This window comes from Penicillium pulvis (assembly GCF_028828015.1).
Source record: "Penicillium pulvis strain IBT 33274 chromosome Unknown contig_10_segment0_segment0, whole genome shotgun sequence".
NCBI classification, from domain to species: Eukaryota; Fungi; Ascomycota; class Eurotiomycetes; order Eurotiales; family Aspergillaceae; genus Penicillium; species Penicillium pulvis.
Window position 1 is genome coordinate 1 of NW_026643071.1, and position 18,267 is coordinate 18,267.

At 42.5% G+C, this 18,267-nt stretch overlaps 6 protein-coding genes across 6 annotated transcripts; 3 read left to right on the forward strand and 3 right to left on the reverse strand.

The window, feature by feature from the left end:
* Nucleotides 1–3,329: 3,329 nt before the first annotated feature.
* Nucleotides 3,330–4,304, reverse strand: N7503_000001 (uncharacterized protein; the record flags this gene model as incomplete). The annotated part of the gene is made up of 1 exon (XM_057059562.1): nucleotides 3,330–4,304. One exon carries the CDS (start codon nucleotides 4,302–4,304, stop codon nucleotides 3,330–3,332), a length of 975 nt encoding a protein of 324 aa, XP_056926485.1.
* A 373-nt stretch (nucleotides 4,305–4,677) lies between these two features.
* On the forward strand, nucleotides 4,678–6,168 carry N7503_000002 (uncharacterized protein; the record flags this gene model as incomplete). The annotated part of the gene is made up of 1 exon (XM_057059563.1): nucleotides 4,678–6,168. One exon carries the CDS (start codon nucleotides 4,678–4,680, stop codon nucleotides 6,166–6,168), a length of 1,491 nt encoding a protein of 496 aa, XP_056926486.1.
* Nucleotides 6,169–6,778: 610 nt separating this feature from the next.
* On the reverse strand, nucleotides 6,779–7,264 carry N7503_000003 (uncharacterized protein; the record flags this gene model as incomplete). Its single annotated transcript, XM_057059564.1, has 1 exon — nucleotides 6,779–7,264. One exon carries the CDS (start codon nucleotides 7,262–7,264, stop codon nucleotides 6,779–6,781), a length of 486 nt encoding a protein of 161 aa, XP_056926487.1.
* Nucleotides 7,265–12,947: 5,683 nt separating this feature from the next.
* N7503_000004 (uncharacterized protein) lies at nucleotides 12,948–14,102 on the forward strand (the record flags this gene model as incomplete). The annotated part of the gene is made up of 4 exons (XM_057059565.1): nucleotides 12,948–13,273; nucleotides 13,380–13,530; nucleotides 13,622–13,826; nucleotides 13,864–14,102. 4 exons carry the CDS (start codon nucleotides 12,948–12,950, stop codon nucleotides 14,100–14,102), a joined length of 921 nt encoding a protein of 306 aa, XP_056926488.1.
* Nucleotides 14,103–15,124: 1,022 nt separating this feature from the next.
* On the reverse strand, nucleotides 15,125–15,633 carry N7503_000005 (uncharacterized protein; the record flags this gene model as incomplete). Its single annotated transcript, XM_057059566.1, has 2 exons — nucleotides 15,125–15,537; nucleotides 15,585–15,633. 2 exons carry the CDS (start codon nucleotides 15,631–15,633, stop codon nucleotides 15,125–15,127), a joined length of 462 nt encoding a protein of 153 aa, XP_056926489.1.
* Nucleotides 15,634–16,356: 723 nt separating this feature from the next.
* Nucleotides 16,357–18,095, forward strand: N7503_000006 (uncharacterized protein; the record flags this gene model as incomplete). Its single annotated transcript, XM_057059567.1, has 2 exons — nucleotides 16,357–17,197; nucleotides 17,416–18,095. The coding sequence occupies 2 exons, from the start codon at nucleotides 16,357–16,359 to the stop codon at nucleotides 18,093–18,095; spliced, it is 1,521 nt and encodes a 506-aa protein (XP_056926490.1).
* Nucleotides 18,096–18,267: the final 172 nt, after the last annotated feature.

Genomic DNA, 18,267 nt, shown 5'->3' on the forward strand with positions numbered 1-18,267 from the left:
CTAACCACCCTAACCACCCTAACCACCCTAACCACCCTAACCACCCTAACCACCCTAACCACCCTAATATCCCCTAATAAGGTAGAGTATAAATTAGTTAGACTTATAAGCCCTAATTCTAATTATAAAAAGGTTAAAGTATACTATATTAAAAAGGGTTAATAAATACTAAATCTAAGAAATCTAATATAAGTTATAATTAAAAAATCTAATAAGTACTATAATTAAAAAATCTAATAAGAATAAATATATCTAATAAAAATTTTAATAGATAGCTATATTAATAAAATATTTCTAAAAAGAATCTTATAAAGAACTATATTAGAGTAATATCTTAGAAGATAATCCTATAAAGAACTATATTTAAATAATATCTTAGTAAAAAGATTAAGAAAAAAATAAGCCTAAGAGAAACTAATTAAATATAGTCTTTATTATTAGTACTATTATTAACTATCTCTATCTCTAATTATTAATTTAGATATTCTTACTCTAGAACTAGCGTATAAATATTAGAGCCTAGAATAAATACTAGCTTAGTATAAGTATTAGAGATATAATAAAGGTACTCTATCTAGGCTATATACTAATATTCTAGATATATAAAGAAGATAATTAGTTAATAAGTATTATTACTAGTATAATACTAGATATAGAATATTACTAAGAGTAAATAGTTCCTTCTAAACTTAGAGCGAAATATAGTAATTAGGGCTACTATAATAGAGATAGATACTAAACTAATTAGCTAATAGTAGAGTATATAGCCCTTATACTTATAATATATATAATAATATAAAGAATTATTTATATACTAATATTAATTAAGAGTATACTAAGGAATCTATAGTATATAGAAAAGTACTACTAAATATAAAAAGTAAAGGAGTTTAGGGAAGTCCCTAGTATAGGATAGATTAATAAGACTATAGATAGTCTCTATTAAGGTCTTAAAGGGGCCCCCTATCTAATTTACTAGAGTTTAGATATTAGTAAAAAAGATATTATCCCTAATAAAGATATTAATAAGAAGAGATCTTATAGTAAGATAAAGGTCTTTAATAAGGGATATATACTACTAGTTAGTCTATAGATCCTATTTAGCCCTAATTACTATAATATAGATATTAGAATAATTAATCTAGAGATTATTAAGATTATTATATAATCTAGGACTATTAATAGTCTAAAGAATAGATATCTAAGATATAGTTAGTTATAGATAGAGGAGATATATAAGAGGGACCTACCTTAATATAGATTAGGAGTAAGAGCTACTAGAGTAGTAGATAATAGATTAGGGAAAGTTCTTCCTAGAAGACTAAAGATTACTTTAATAAAACTAAAAGATAAAGGGTACTATAAGAGAGCTTCTAGTAAAAAGTAGAATAGGCTAAGCTAGATAAAGATAAGAAGCTATAGATTAATAAAGATAATAAAAGAAGAAGAGAAAGAGAGAAAGAGATAGTTTATATATCTATCTCTTATAGTAAATATTATAATAAATATTATAATAAATATTATAATAAATATTATAGTAAATATTATAATAAATAAGTATACTCTAGTAAATTAAATAAAATTAAATAAAATTAGTTTAAATTAAATTAAAGTAAATTAAGATAAAATATATTAAATTAATTAGAATTAAAATAAAGAATAGAATTAGATAAAATTAGAGTAGAAGTAAACTTAATAGTAAATATAGAAATATATATTTAATATAGTCTAGTACTTCTAGCTATTAAAAACTACTAGATAAGTTAAATATAGTTAAATTACTCTAAAAAAAGGTATAGAGATTCTACTAACTATAATTACCCTACTTATTAACTTTAATTAAATAAAATCCTTAATTTACTAATATATCTAACTATTAGTTTTCTTAGAGTAAATAAATAAACTATATTTTAATTAAGGATAATATAAGAAGAGAGTTACTCTATTAAAAAAATATACTAACTTTATACCCTAGTAACTATACTTTTTACTATACTAAATACCCTAAAAATTAAATAGAGGATAATTAGAGTATTAATTAAGAATATATATAAATTTTAGCCTTATTAGAGCCTAGAATATTAATATAATATATAAAAGAGTATATTTAATATAATATACCCTAACCCACTTCTTTTTCCCTATACTTAAGAAATCTACCCTAAATATAATATAATATATTATAATTACCCTTATAGATTAGAGCTTTACTACCTTAATAACTATATATATATATCTCTACCCTAACTACCCTTTATATATTATTTAAATTAAGAAAAAGCTATATTATAAGGCGAATACCTTATATATAAGCTTATAAGCTATTATTTCCTAAGAATCTTATTAGATATTATATTAAAAGTGGTATTTTACCCCTCTAAAACCAAAGTTTCTGCATATTTTATGAAAATTACACATAATTTAGACCTACTACAATGGGCCTAAATAGGGGCCCATGGGTTTTGCTGGGCCTATTTTAAAGGCAAATGGGCCCCCATTTTTAGGCCCAACCCAACCTAGCCCATCGGGCCTAACCCATTTGCCAAAGCCTACCTAGGAGCTATTTACGCTAGTTAGTTTATTACTAGACTTAGTATAGATTAAACTATAGTTATCATACTAATCTATCTTATAGAAATTACATACCCTAGAACTCTAATCTAGTACTAGGCTCTAGGCCTAGAGCTCTAATCTAGTCTAGGTCTAGGCCCCTAACTTAGGCTATAAATATAATAGATTTACTAAGACTTATAACTTTTTTTCTTTATATTAATTATATAGTTTTTACCTATAATATTATATATTTCCTTTATAATAAGAATAGTATACTAAAATAGAAATAATATATTCTATTAAAAATTTATTAGGGGGTTGGATGAAACTAAACATTAGTAACATAGTTAAGGACAGGGCAAAAACTCCTTATAAACTACCTAATTATAAGGAATAAAAGGGCTAGGTAAGAAGATAGTAAAAGGAATCTAAGAGGAATATAAAACAGTACTAATATGGTATGGATTTAAGGTCCAAGGCAATATAGATCATATTAGTTTCAAAACTAATTCTTAAGGAAGGGAAGAATCAAAAAGAGAGAGATTCTTCTTCTTCCTTAATATAGAGGAAGTGAGAGCTAAGTGAGAACTAGATGAATGGTTCATAATGATCTCACTTTAAATATCTCTTCGTCATGGACTAGCTCTAGGCAAGCCTAGAGCTCACTCTTGATCTAGATGCTGAATCAGAAGTGATTCAGTACCGTTTCGGGATATCTAAAGTATCCCATGGTTTCTGCCTTAGAAAAATGGGTATCCATCTTTTCTTTCGTAACACTAATCCAACATAAAAGCCATCCTCTCCCGATCATCACGGGCCATAGTATCAACTGTCCACCCCCACAGATCGTCCTGCTTTGCCCGATCATAGCTCACCTCACTAGATTTAATCTCCTTCAAACCCTCATAGTACACGCCACTAACCCCCTCAACGTCATCGGCCACAGCCAACCTAGCCAGCGCGGCCCCAGACTCCTGAGGAGTATGGGTATTCGGCGAAATAAGCAGCCGCAAAAGCGGAATAATGTTCGGCAAGACACGCAGCCAGAGAAACTTTATTATTATGTTCGCTTCTCGTGCCAGGCCAGTCCCCGGCATAAGACCAGGATCCAGCGATGTGACCGTCCAATGCTTCCCGCTCTTCTCATTGACGGAAGAAAAGCGTCTGTGTAGAGCATACATATAGAGAATGTTAGCTAGCTTAGTGCTGGCATATCTCTGGCGCCCGTTCTCTTTTGCTGAGAGGGGAGACGGGTGCGCGAGGTCTTCGGCGGATGTATACTTCGCGTCAGATAGACCGGATTTCTGAGCAGGATCGTGTGTTCCACTAGATACGATCACGATGCGTGCATTTTCGGCGAGATGGCGCTGAAGGAGGGAGAACAGGAGTGCGTGCCCAATGTGGCTGACTGCGAAGGTTTTCTCGAATCCATCTTCAGTGTACTCCACTCTCCCAGGAAACTGTAGGGCTGCGTTGAAGACAAGGGATTGGATTGGCGGGAACTGATTGGTTTCCCAGTCTGCTGCAAAGGCACGGACTTGGGAAAGAGAGGACAGATCGAGACGTAGGAACTTAACATTCTCTTGATTGAGGAGCTTGTTCATGCCTTCGGCGGAGGCCTTGGGGTCTGAGCGTGATGCGATTATGACTTGGTAGTGAGGAAATTCACGAGCTATGGTTAATGCACAATGATAGCCTAGTCCATCAGTGCCACCGGTGACGAGGACGCTGCGTTGGAGTTTGGAAGACATAGGTTGAGGAGTGCTCGGGAAGTGAAGGATCGAAGTATAGAAGGTTGATACAGAATGTGGACTGTAGGAGAATTAGGGAGCAGTTGTAGCATTTATACCTACGAGCTCAGTCAAGCATACGACTTATTATTTCATACCGGTCCAATTATCTGCCGGACGGGCTTCCGGGATAGAATCTGATGGACTCGAATCCAGTAAATTATGACCTGCGGAAAAAGCGACGGTACTGTTCGGGGTTAGCGCGGAATGAAGTGGAGAAAATGCTGGACGGTCCCGTTCCGGTTAGCGCATCATCCAAAGCGAGACAAACTCACCTTACTTTCATCATCATCATCATCATCATCATCATCATCATCACAGCCATGAAGAAATAATGGAGGCTGAAAGCACGGCATCTATACTCCCAGAGAGACTATTTCACTATTGCCCCACCCATCAAGTCTTAATATGCACCGCCTGCCACTACGCAGTCCAGCCAGCAGCCATTCCTCGGCACTTGAAGGATATCCATCACATCCATAGCAACAAGCGGCGCCCGTTCGTCACTTTTGCAAAAACTCTCAAGTTGAGAAATTCAGAGGAAGTGAGGCCACCTAGTGCTGGCGAATTCCCTCTGCCCTACCTGCCGCTTGAGCAGGGGTGGCGCTGCGAGGCGCCAGGATGCAACTACCTTTGCGCATCGGTCAAGCGAATGGAAGCCCACTGGTCTGCTCAGCACGGTCGAAAGGGCTGTTCGAATCGTGATTGGAGTGCTGCTCCCTTGCAGTCTTTCTTCCGAGGGAATAAGCTGCGGTACTTTACCAACACGGATTCGTCAACAAAACTAATGGGCAACATGGCCAGCATGTCTAGGAAACGAGACCATATACGACGAATCCAGAAAAAGCACAACTTGAATACATTGGATGCCGAAGCCCTAGACCATTACTTCTCTTATTCTTACAAGAGCTTCATGACAAATGACCAGACAGAGAGAATCTGGCTTGACGTCGTGCCGGATCTGGCATACAACCATTTATTCCTGCTACAAGGCATCTTAGCTTGTACGCTATTACATATGGGATACGTACATTCTACAAAGCGACAGATATACACCCTTCACGCATATGCTCACCAAGAATCGGCACTTCCACGATTTCGTCATGCAATTCACCATCCAGACGAAAAGAACTGCGACGCAATATTGTCGTTTGCCTACATACTGATCATTTATTCCTTTGCGATGGATACTCAAAACACCATCAACTCACTTCTCATTGTGGAAGATACCTACGCCAACTCGGACAAAACGGAACTAATTCTCCCTCAATGGCTGCATTTCCTTCGCACCGGTTGTTCAATGCTCTACGATGTCTGGGACCGAATCGAAAATGGCCCGGCAAGCGCGCTGGCTTCTGCATGGGACGATCCGGAGGCGAATAAGTTCGAAGATGGACGCGAGGATCTGCCGTACTTGGACTACTTCAAGTCTCTCGTTCCAGGTGACGGGTCCTGGTCAGACGAATCTATCGAAATTTATCAGTCTGCTGCAAATATATTGACTGAGTCATTTGCCCTCCATGGACGTGCAAAGAGGAAGTCCCATGTTAACCCATGGAATATTCTCGGCGTGTGGCCGGTACGTTTGGAGGTAGCGTTTTTTTCTCTGATATCTGAGCGGCATCCCGGAGCGCTTATTCTACTTGCGTATTACTGTGTCATACTGAAAGATATGGAGAACTGCTGGTATTTTGAAGGGAGACCAGCGAAATTGCTTCAGTCCATTGCAGATGTACTAAACACAGGATGGCATCCCTATATTCAGGAGCCAATCGAGATCGTCATGGGTGTGACCGGGCAGCCAGATCAGAAAAGAAAACAATGAAGGTATTCAATTTGAGTGCTATGGATGACGGGACTCCAAGTTAGCGAAGAAGAAGAAGGAAAAGAAACAGAAAGAAAGAAAGCCCCAACGATCTACAACCAAGCCATATCACGTGAAACGCCAAGCACGGCACATCAGGCTGGTATTGTCGGTCTGCAATGAAATTGCGGATCTCGTACCTGAGTCCATGTAGCACCAGGGGCGATCGCCTCACTTAGCCACCCTAAACCACCCAATTATACCTATAAAATACTATAATACTACATTCTGGTTATTCTAATATCAATATATTAATATTTATCTATGTATCTCTACGTTATCTAGAAAACGAAGAAAGACTATAATAGGTAGTTAACCTAGGCGGTTAGGGGCGCTAGGGGTAGGGGGTGTTCCAACACTTAGTGAGATTGACTATATACATAACAGGGACATCTTCGAATGAATCCATAGAGCAAGACATCAAGACTAGGAGAGCAAAACATGAGATATTGCAAGCAGTACCAAATGACAAATACATATCGAACAATCATCATCGAATACAGAAAGAGACAGAAGACAAGAGACTACTCTATGGCTTCTGCGAAACAACCTATGAGATTTGACCACCCCTTTAGGTGCTCTTGTAATTGCCGCGGTAACGTCCAGTGACAGTGAAAGTGCTACCAGAGGTACAGGTCTCGTCCGCGGCATAGAAGCTCCCACCACAAGTGCCAGACGAGCCAGAGCTAATTCCAATGAAGTCCTTGCTGGAATCGACCGCGCCTGAGTACTTAGTACCATCGGGGCCGTAAGCAGCACACAGCTTGGGGTTACCAGCAAAGTTGGACTCGCAACCAAAGGTCCAGGTGCCGCTCCAACAGTCGGAGGTCATGGTGAATTTCTCGCTGTTGTCCATGCAGGGAGCATAGCCGTCGGGGTCGGAAGCGCTCCACAGCGTGTTGCCGCTGGTATCCTTGATAGTGAATCCGGTGGAGTAGCCGCTGCCAGCCCCCTGAATGTCGTCGTAAGAAGAAGTTGAGTAAAGGAAATTGAGATTGTTCGTTGCAATAGCCGTGGTGGCGATGGTAGCAACGGCGAGAACACGCTTGGTGAACATGGTAAGTGGTTTGAAGAATGGAGAATATGTTCTTGAAACAGTTCTTGTGTAACTGACCTATATAGAAGCCCTAGGGCGACGAACAATTTATGTTAATTCAAGTCGCTTCATTCCGCCACAGTGGAACAACACTCCTTCCTCAATAGGTAGATCTACACACTACTAAATTCTTAGAGGTGGAGATTCGTTTTTTTCCGAGTGGGCTCCTTCGTCAACAGAACTGTAGATCATGACCTCATTCAGCTAAGTCTAGAGAAAATCGACACTTCCACTGTAAGCACTAGTCTTCAGGGGTATTTCTACCCAAACCCAGGTTAATAGGAGGCAGTTCAATGCCCGTAGCATGGGATGGACATCGGGAGGAGGTTCTAGAGATAGAAAAGGGATTGTCAACACAGAGCTTCGCGCGTTTGCTAATAGAAGCTTACGTGCATACTGTATCCTTACTGTGCTTTCCAATAATTAGTCTTGACAAAAAAAAAGCTTAGATCTGATCTAGTACAACGCGCGTCGAGTAACTTACGCTTCTAAAACCGGTTGGCCCCCAGTAAGCTAATAATTAGTTCAATTTAGTCGTACGAGGCGATCTTTACTGTATTAAGAAATGGGGGCGATAAGACGTGGGTGGACTCCATACAGCCGAAAAATGGTGTTTATCAGGTATTCTTAGCTCCATAAACCCGCAGATATTGAGTTCGTGCATTCCTTGATACGTATCGGGATTTCCTTGAGGCATAGGAACTCAACAGACTCCAAAAATGTGGAGCGCCCTCCATGGCAGACATGCAGACATCTCGGCATTCCATGCATCAGTGACCGGCTCAGATTCCAGAGCCTTTAGACTTTTCATGGCAAACCACGCCCCGACATCAGCCCTACCGTCAGCGTATCTAAGTCATTGGTCCTCTTCCATTCGTCATAGATAAATGGCCCTTTAGATGAATAACGATGGCTTTCTGAGCTTGGAATATACGATATGCTCCTCTGTTTTCCCATCGCTCTGTACCGCAGCCTTATGGGTTGCCTAAAATCTGGCCTATCTCCAGGGGCTTGCATTGACCCCGCCGGATATACGGATGCTCAGTCCAGCAGAATGAGCCCATTGCGGTTCTATAAAACCGAAAGAATATAGGAGATGGCAGGCAGAAGCGTTGCCTTCACGTCAAGTCTGCAAGTATTCGTATAGAAGCTCACGAAATTGATCATCCTCGGAAAACTTCGCAGAATGGATGCCATCGACAACCCAAGCAACAATTGCAGACGCTTCGGACATATAAGGAGGCTGACAAATTCTCTGAGATCGGTTCGATGCGCAGAGCTAATTTCATAGTTATTCCACGATGTTCTCCGCGAGCTACTGTATATAAAATGAGTTGGGTCTTCGGAACAAGATTCAGACGTTCTCATACCATTTTGTACAGCGCAAAACAGATCGTCCAAATACGCCCCCGACCACATTCCCGCAGAATATAAGACCGCGTCATACCAATTGCATTATACCCACCACGCATCACACTAATCAAAATCCAGATGAGATACGATTGAAAGTGCTGCTGACAACCAATCTCCAGTCTTCAGGAAACTGCCACGCTTCGAATGCTCAAGTCACGGACATAGTATTTTCCTACATGTCATTTCAATTTTACAATCTCTGAACTCACCGTCGGTAATACCCAGGGCTTGCGCATTGTTGATTGAATACTGAAAACTTAGTCCCTGAGGCTAACAACAACAGTGACCTATTGTTAGGTTCAAAAAGTTTAGACATGCATCCTAAGCAGCGCCAGATATACTATTTTCTGACGCGCTGTCTTGTTATGCACTTGCATTGTATTTACAGCACCGAGCGCCACCGCTTCATGCAAACGGAAGCTATCAACCACGACAAACCACCACTTCCGCAACAGCCTCAAGCTCATAACCACAAGCTTGCGGGATGCTGGGGAATGTGGCAGGTCCAAATTACATGTCTAACTCCAGCATTGCCAACTTGGTGCTGAATGCAGTAATACAGCTGAAGTAGCTGACCATATTATGGACGCCTATCAGGTGCATCCAAAAACTTATCATCATTTTCCAGGTCTTCGGGTATTGGATTCACTGTGTGAGCGGGGTAATATTTTGGCTCGAAATCTTGGAAAGTACCTCTACAAGAAAATTGAAAGACTTTCTGTTGTGACCGGCCATGACTACGATAAACCCAACCACGTCAATATTTTAGAAGGCCTCTATGCTGTCACGAGCTCCTTGACGTTATCGAATGTGGCTTCCAACCGGGCGCTTCGAGTACAAGAAGCCCATGGCATCCGACTGGGATTATTGAATGACAACTGCTCCATTCCGAAGCCAGTCACCGGTTTATACAGTATCCTTCCTTCTTGGACACGAAATACATACACTCCAAAGAAATCTGCACAAGGAAAGTTTTCACTACGCTGTCAAGGTCGTGGAGATTGGTTGGGTTGTACGGCTCGAAGGTAGGCTGTCCGCGTTGCTATTGAGATCCTGCACTGAGCACGGAAGCAAAAGTCCCCAAATTGAGTGCAACAGAGCGTCTAATGGGACATGAATGAAAGAAAAGGAGCGATATATGCTTGACGTTCCGTTATCTCGGGAAAATTCAAGCGGATTGTACCAGATGACGGAAAGGCTTAGCAAATGACAAGCCGAGGCAACTTTTAGTGCGGGAGCTACCTATTAGTGCGGTTCTTTTGTCAATGGTACAGTTGACATTCTTGTCCTGCTCCATTTTTGACCGAGTTAACGAGCACTCTGATAACATTATCGTGCCCTTCATCAACTGCATGTCTAAATGGCGTTCAACCATCTTCATCTTTGGAGACTTCGTCTCAATATTGCCTTTCAATAATCGCTTTAACAAGCGTAGCGTGGCCTCTTCGCACTGCTCAGGCGAGAGGCGCATAGTCGTCGTTATCTTTGGAGTTGGCATCCACCTCAGGGTGATCGAGGAGCAAGCGAATTAAGTTCTCAAATCCCAATCTCCAGGGTGCTTGGATCCCTTCAACTGCCCTAGTAGCCGTTCTATTAGGTCATTTGGAGATACCTTTTATACCCCCGTGGACCGCTGACTGTGAGTTTGTTGAGACCAATGCCGGTGTATATTGTCGTTGAAAGTCAGAGATAGAGGGGCAGTCTTCTCACTTTGTCGGACATACGTAGATAGGAGCTCACAATAAAGACACAAATTGCATACTGATTTGCACAGTGTCAAGTTGTATTGATCTGAAACTGGTGCAGCATCAATGAGTTAAATTAGGAAGACCTTTATGTTGTGAAGAGTGGAGTTGCTTGATATTAACTTCATCCTCATATTGTATGCAATATATGGCTTCAATTGACACTTTTGAATCATGCAAAGTCAAGTTCTGTTTCATGAACGATGTACCAGAGTCGTTCTTCAAAGGAGGGGAACCGGTGTATACTCTGCACTGGTAGTAATACTTTGTGGTCACTAGAGTGGCTCAAAGGTCACGTATGTGATCTCGCTGTCAAAATGTTTCCAGTAGATATGGACTTTATGGACCTGCGAATGGAAAGCAAATAGTGCGGGTGGAGTTTCCACTTAATTCGGGCAAAGATGTGTGCGACCTATAGGTCCGGTGACCCACCGCCCGTGATTCACCACAAACGATTCACCTTCCGTATATTAAAGCAGCGTTGACGCCTTCCTTATTACCAGCAATTCCAGTAGTCAACTTCAACACCGTTAATTTTAACACTTCCATCCACTAACGCAGCGCCAACATCAATACCAATAGACATCTTAGTATCCATAAACGACGTGAGAAAAAAACGTGAACAGTACGCTGTTTCTACTGAGGAGTCGCCTGTAGCTAATCGTCTTCTTCCAAGCAGACAGTCTTTTATGTATGTTCTTGTTCCCCGTGTGCATATATGTTGTAGACATATTATATTGGCTTTTTCAAATTGAAATCTGCAATGTAAAGACTACCAATATTTATTGCTACGTTTTGATACCTTGAATTTGAGAACAAATACCCAGAAAGGCTTCTCATTGAACTACTATTAGTCTTCTCCCGTGGTCCGGGCCTACATAGCGTATCCATGATTGGGTCATGTAGGTCTTGGCTTCATTAGTTGCCGGAACGACATTTGAATACTAGTAGCTAGCACCACGAAGAGGTGCCTGCGCCTCGCTAGAGTGACTTGGTTTCGCAGCTATCTCCTGCGAAGCATAGTTGATAACAAAGAGCTCATGCTGTGGGCAAGCGCTTGCCTTACATCGCTAGGCTCAATCTAGCGATAGCTATGACTAGAATGGGCACGGAGACTGAAATCTGCAGACTAAAGTCTATAGGCAAGAGAGGGACACTATGTCAGAGTTTGAGGAGCGAAGTCATAATTCTTTTTGGGCTGGAAAAACGGCTTCTTTAATGTTAATCCTGCTACGACTGTTCAATCGAAAGAATTGCGCACATGCTAGCAAGAGTTCCTGTCGTGTTCAAAGGCGTTGAAATGGCGTTCAGGAGTTTTTGTGGCCAACAGCGGCAAGCCTCAATGTTAGCATGGGATCATTCATGTGTTATTTCGGCGGTGGATGCGATGAACTACTCTCATCGAATGTTGAGAACGGAAGTTGTATTTACTCGCTCAACGTGCTTGCAATTTATATCAAACCTTCTTACTGGCGGCCCCCGGCATGTTGATGACAGTTGAGGTTCTAACAACAAATACACCTGGCGTTCCAAACCTTTCTTTGATTTGTTCATGCTACAAAACTGAGTCATCGACCGTACTTTCAGGCCGAGGCACTATAGCGCCAAAGGAATATCTTAGGTAAAGATTACGCACGCAACTTGAAGCTGGAATCCTTAATATCGATCCGGGGCAACACATGGTTCAGCCCAAAATAGCATAGCTCCTGAATCCATGTATGATCACAGAAAAAGGGTCCAAGCCAAGTATATGTGGTTGTGAAAGTGACTGAAGAAGCAAGAATTCTTTCTATCTGCCCCTACCTGCTGTATTTCTCGCTTTGCTCCTGCTATTTGCGCGCTGTTGCAGAGTAGCACCTCTTCTAGCGTTTCGGCCAGTCAGTAATTCGCCATCTGGGAGACTGAATTCCAAATAAAATGCATCACCTTCACTCCTACTTATTACAATAATCATAGATCGTCGTAGGAAAAGATAACTGCCGGGCTACTGATTCCTTCCCAGGCAAGCGTCGGCTCGCTGTGAATTTCCCTCTTCGATACAGTATTTTGCTGACACGGCGCCTGATACATGTGCCAACTTCCTGACAACGAACCTCGCAGATTGGAAGAAAACTTTCCACAACTCTAGTCAATGCGTCCAGCGTGTGGATTCCGAGACAAGCCAAAGGGCGGCGACTCTCTCAGAGACACCAGTATTTAATTTGGTGTGCCCTTAGGACCGACGTATTCTGAAGATCGGGTACCCCGCGTTGGACTTGATTATGATTACTTTCCCCATTTTGGGGGGCTTCTGTTAGTCAGTTTGGACACAACGTAGGCATAGCTTCTGCGCTACTTAGGTCGCAAGTGCAACTCGAAAACTGGCCCAATGAGGAAGATTCATATGTCGATCCATAGACTTCTACACGAACATTATTCAGCGGCTCGTCATCGACGATGATAAGGAGTAGGAATGGAATAGCAAAGAACAGATGATGAATATATAAATGTGCCTAAAAACCTTCAATTTGAAAACGCTTAGTCTTCGTAAAGATATTTGCATTACCTCCACGTTCAACAATGGTATACTCTTTTCATTCAACTGGCGACGAAGTCGCTGCCGATCTATCAGCGCAGATCCAGGGAAAGATTATTTTGTTCACTGGGATTTCCCAGATGGCCTCGGTGCGGAGTTTGCTATGACAATTTCAAAACATTCGCCTGCCCTTCTCATTCTTGCGAACCGCAATATCGAACGGGCTAACGATACTGCAAAGAGGATCAACGTGGTCTCTCTAAGCGTATCCACTCGTGCCTACAAATTAGACCTGGAGTCACAAAGGCAGGTTAGGGAAGCCGCCGCAGAGGTTCTTGGCTACGAGGAAAAGATAAATATGCTTATAAATAATGCCGGAATCATGGCCGGCCCCCACACGAAGTCTTTTGAATGATATCGAGCACCAATTCGCGACAAACCACATTGGACAATTCCTCTTCACGAACCTCATTATGAAGAAGCTTACCTCTGAGGATGGCAGGTGGAATGGCCGTGTGGTCAACGTCTCTAGCAATGGCTATCGGCTCGGACCTGTGAGATTCGGCGACTGGAACTTTGACGCGAGCTCCTTTTTTACCGTCGTCAATGCTGGTGATAATCTCCACTGATAACTCCAATACTTAGGATGGCAAAACATATGACCAATGGCTTGCGTATAGACAATCAAAAACGGCCAACATGCTTTTTTCTATCTCGTTGACATCCAAGTTGGCCAGGAAAGGCTTGGTCTCCGTTAGCCTGCATCCCGATGCGATTCCAACCAATCTTTTTGGTACCATGGGCGACAATGGAGTTACTACACTGAGTGAGGACTATCTCAAAGAGCTAAGTATGAGACGGTCGGGTATGCTACCAGTTCTCGGCAGTGGCAAAGGATCGTGCCCAGGGACATAGCCAATACTGGCTTGACGACTTCTTTTCAATCGATAAGAGCATTTCTCAAGGCATTGCTACTCATATGTATGCTGTCTTTCACGATTCAGTTCCCAGAAAGTACTATGTTTTTGCCGGATTGATGGACAATTCTTACTTTATTGCTGCAGAATACAACGGCAGATATTTCGATGATTATCATATGGTGCCCATTGCAAAAATCTGTTATTAGGGAAGAGGCCCTATTGATGCGGAGAAACGGTGGAAGTTCAGTGAAAGAATAGTTGGTGAAAGCTTTCAAACTTAGCTATAATTATGATTGCCAGAGATTATAAATGATCATCTTGGGTTCAGCATCAGGTGAAATCCAAGTATGTCACAGCGTAATTTCAGATTAACTTAACTAAGAAGTCACTTGAATTGGCTTTTCCGATCATATGAGTAACGAGGTAGAACTACTCATGTTTCTGATGTGGAAGGCAATAATGGCCGCCACTATACTCTACATGGCTGGTACTAGTGCGCTTTTGTGAACTCGCTCTAAGTAAGTGGAGTCTGCCTTTGGCTACGGGACGACGAGAAGGTGTACTTTTCAGAGTGATTTTTGGCTGCTTAACCGGGCAAGTTTGAGGCACGAGCCTGGAACATGCAGGGACCTCCAGCTTGGGGTTGACAGCAAATCAATCGAAGAGAGAAAACTCGTCTTCAGCGGAACAATTTATTTTTTGTTTGATTTATATGGAAGCATGCCTTCCATCCGCTGGAGAATAGCTGAGACCTTGAGCTTGGTATCCTCGTCACTGCTTGTCGAGATCCCCGACCTATGAGGCCGAAAAGGCAGAAGAACGATCGTGTCATGTGACCATGCGGGCGAAAGTGTGCAAGACGTTTGTTGTACGATCAATGGTAGGCTTCGGCAAATAGGCCCCCATTTTGGAATTCCAGGTCCCAGCCGAGCCCAAAAAATCACGGGCCCCGAATGGGTCTACGTTTTGAAAACTGATGTCCGATTCTTTGCCAAGACTTTTTTTTAATTACATCCATTCTGGTGTACATATGTATAGCAACCACTTTCTTTCCTATCGTCTACTATACACATTGTAACTATATGTAATGTAGCTTAGTATAAGCTTATTATACCCCCTCCAAAACCAAATTTTCTGCGGATTCTATTCAAGAATACACATAATTTAGACCCATAACAATGGGCTTGAATGGGCCCAACCCATGGTGCCGAAGCCTAGATAAGCCCGATTACTCCCTATTTGCTACCTGAATATGCGGTGAGGGGTTGGCCATATGGCCTGAGATGGAGGCCGCGTTTACAAAAGCGCTAGGACCCTTTATGGCGCTGAATTTGGCACGCAAAAAATTCTTCACGCCGTCCAGATTGACTCTCATAATCTTGTCCCAATCCGCATCTTTCAGATTTTCAAGTCCGTGCGAGTTATCCCATACCTGCCTGTCACCCACGATCCCGGCCACAATGGCTGCCCCGTCTAGGCGATCAAATGTGCTCAATGCTTGCTGGATAGCAGTGTCTACTTGGTCGGCCTTTGTGACATCTGCGGCTAATGAGATGCTCGTGCCTGTTTGGTGAGCTTCTGGATTTCGTCGGCAACTTCGTCGGATTTTACGATATCCAATAACCCGACATTTGCCCCCTGCTGGGCAAGTTGTATAGCTAATTTGCGTTCGATGCCGGAGGACGCACCGGTGACAACGATCGCCTTGACTTGAACTTCCGGGTAGATGGCAGTCATGTGAACAGGTAGGTAGGTCTTTCGAAGATGGTGGCAGAATACTTAATAGCCTTGATGGTCTAACAGTCCATGCATTCTGGAATTTTTATAGCTATGCATGGTCTTTCAGCCGTTACGTTTCGCGGCAAGCCATATATATTTCAGATGTATCCCATTGGCTGTTGATTGCCTGCCGTAAGTCAAGTTACCGAGGCGACGTGAGCCTGCAGACAGATGACAAGATCTCCAGTCACCCGGTGTATTGTAGGTTTTGGGCTTGATTACTTGGCGCATTGAGCAGTTCAACTTTCCTAAAAATATCTAGCTAAATTGCGATAAAGATACTCCCATGTAGACCGTTTTCCTACTTAGCAAGTCCCACATAGCCTACTTTCCTACGTGGAGAGGCCTACCTGGAATCCCATGCATTCCTATGTGATCCAAGCCATAGGAATCAAAATAAGTCGGGTTGACTGGCCTCGGGCTCTTTTGGCATTCGAAATGAATATCCCAAAGGCTTTCCATTTCCCCAGATCCTGGCCCGAGGTTATGGCTCACCTCGGCCACTTGAACTAAAATCTAACTTTATGGAAACCCATACATAGCCCACTGCTTTCAAGTATTGAGAGAAATAAAACAATTTGACAACTCTATAGTAATTCCATCCTTTTTCTCCTTGTTCGCTACCTCAGAACGTTCAAGCCAGTTCACAACCACTTAGACAATCTGCTTTCTCTGGGCCTCATGGCCCAACCCCAAGAAACTGACGAGCTCCATCAGGGGCGTGAAGCCAGAGCCCCAGTAGTAGATGATGCTATGATCGCTACCGGCATGAATCCACGTGTGATATTCATACTCGTGTTCCTCGGATTTGGCTCGACCAGCATGGGATATGCTAGTTCAATCATCGCGACAACACTCTCTCAGCCGTCGTGGTACCAGAGCCTGCATCTATACACCGCATCAAGTTCTACGGCGCTTATCGGCGCTACCAACGCCCTATTTTATACCGGAGGCGCCTTTGGGTCACTCTTCAGCGGTTTCATTGTGCACAAATATGGGCGGAAGAAATGCGCCGCTCTCGCAGCACTTATTATTCTTATTGCTAGTGCTCTTGTGACAGCTTCCCAACACATCGGCATGTTCATCACATTCAGGTTCTTTCAAGGTTGGGGTTCATTCCAAATGCTATCAACCATTCCCTTGTGGATGGCCGAACTGGTTCCGCCCAAGAGAAGGGGTCTGCTAGTGCAGGTTCACCCTGCCATGATCAATTTTGGTTGTACAGCCGCCACTTACACTGGTATTGGATTTTATTACTACAGTGGTGGCGGCGATAACCGGTGGCGCGGTCCGATAGGACTTGCCGGATTATTCCCTTTCTTGTTCTTGATCGGACTTTATTGGATTCCGGAATCGCCTCGATTCCTTATATCCAACGGTCGATCAGATGAAGCATGGGATATTCTTCGTCGACTTCATTCAAACCCTAGGGACCCTGAACATCTTTTTGCAAAGAAAGAGTTGTATCAGATCCATCAACAACTGCAATTGGACGATGCACAGTCGGTGGATTTTAAATCCGGTTACCTGAATATCTTAAAAAAAAATCTTTGAGGAAGCGTGCCTTCATTGCTATGTTCTTAACATTTTCGCAAATGAGTTCAGGTGCTCTGGTCATCAACAGTGAGCTTTTCCCTAAATTTATGTCCAGGCTTATATTTGATTTTATCAAATTTCTCAAAATCCCGCGTGGCTTTCCTTATAGTCTACAACTGAGCCTAGACTGATCCTTTCTTTTAGACTACGGTGGTCTCATTTATAAAAGCCTTGGATTCGACAGCGCCGCTGTTCTCCAAATTCAAGGCGGCTACCAATTGTGCGGATGGGTCATGAATACCGCCTGCATGTTCTTTATAGACAGATTTCCAAGAAATAAGTTGATGTCGTTCGGCTACTTTACCTGTGGGGTCACTGTCGTTATAGAAGCCGTCCTGCAGAAATACTATCTAGGAACGACCAACCATGCAGGACTAGGCGCGAGCGCCGCAATGCTCTTTCTGAACGTCATTTTCTTTGGCCTCTTTGTCGAGGGCGCAGGGTTTTGTTATGTCGCTGAGATATGGCCGACGTACGCTCGTGGAGAGGGATACGCTCTTGGAATGTGCACTCTTTGTGTGACGAGCATCATTTGGCTACAGTCGTCGCCCACAGCGTTCGACACAATTGGTTGGAAGTTTTATATCATATTCATTGTTTTTGATGCTCTTGCCATGGTTGTTGTCTGGTTCTATCCCGATACACAAGGGAAGCCTCTCGAAGAAGTGGGCGCATTGTTTGGGGATAAAGACACGGTCGCTGTCTTCCAATCAGATCTCGATAACGGCAAGGCCTTACAGTTTCCGGACATGGGGAACAGTAGCGAGGCGATGAAAGTTGATTCGGATCACATCGAAAATGCGAGGAAAGCAGAATTAGTTTAGCACAAGATCTTCAGTGTGATACAGGTAGGCGGATCGTACAATGAGTGTGACATTTTACCTGGCTACCCAGAGACTGTGGCAGGGTTAGTATCTGAGGATAATCGAATGGAAATAGGGAATGAACGACAGTCATTACCGCGTGAGAATAGTTCGAATTAAGTTATGATAGAGT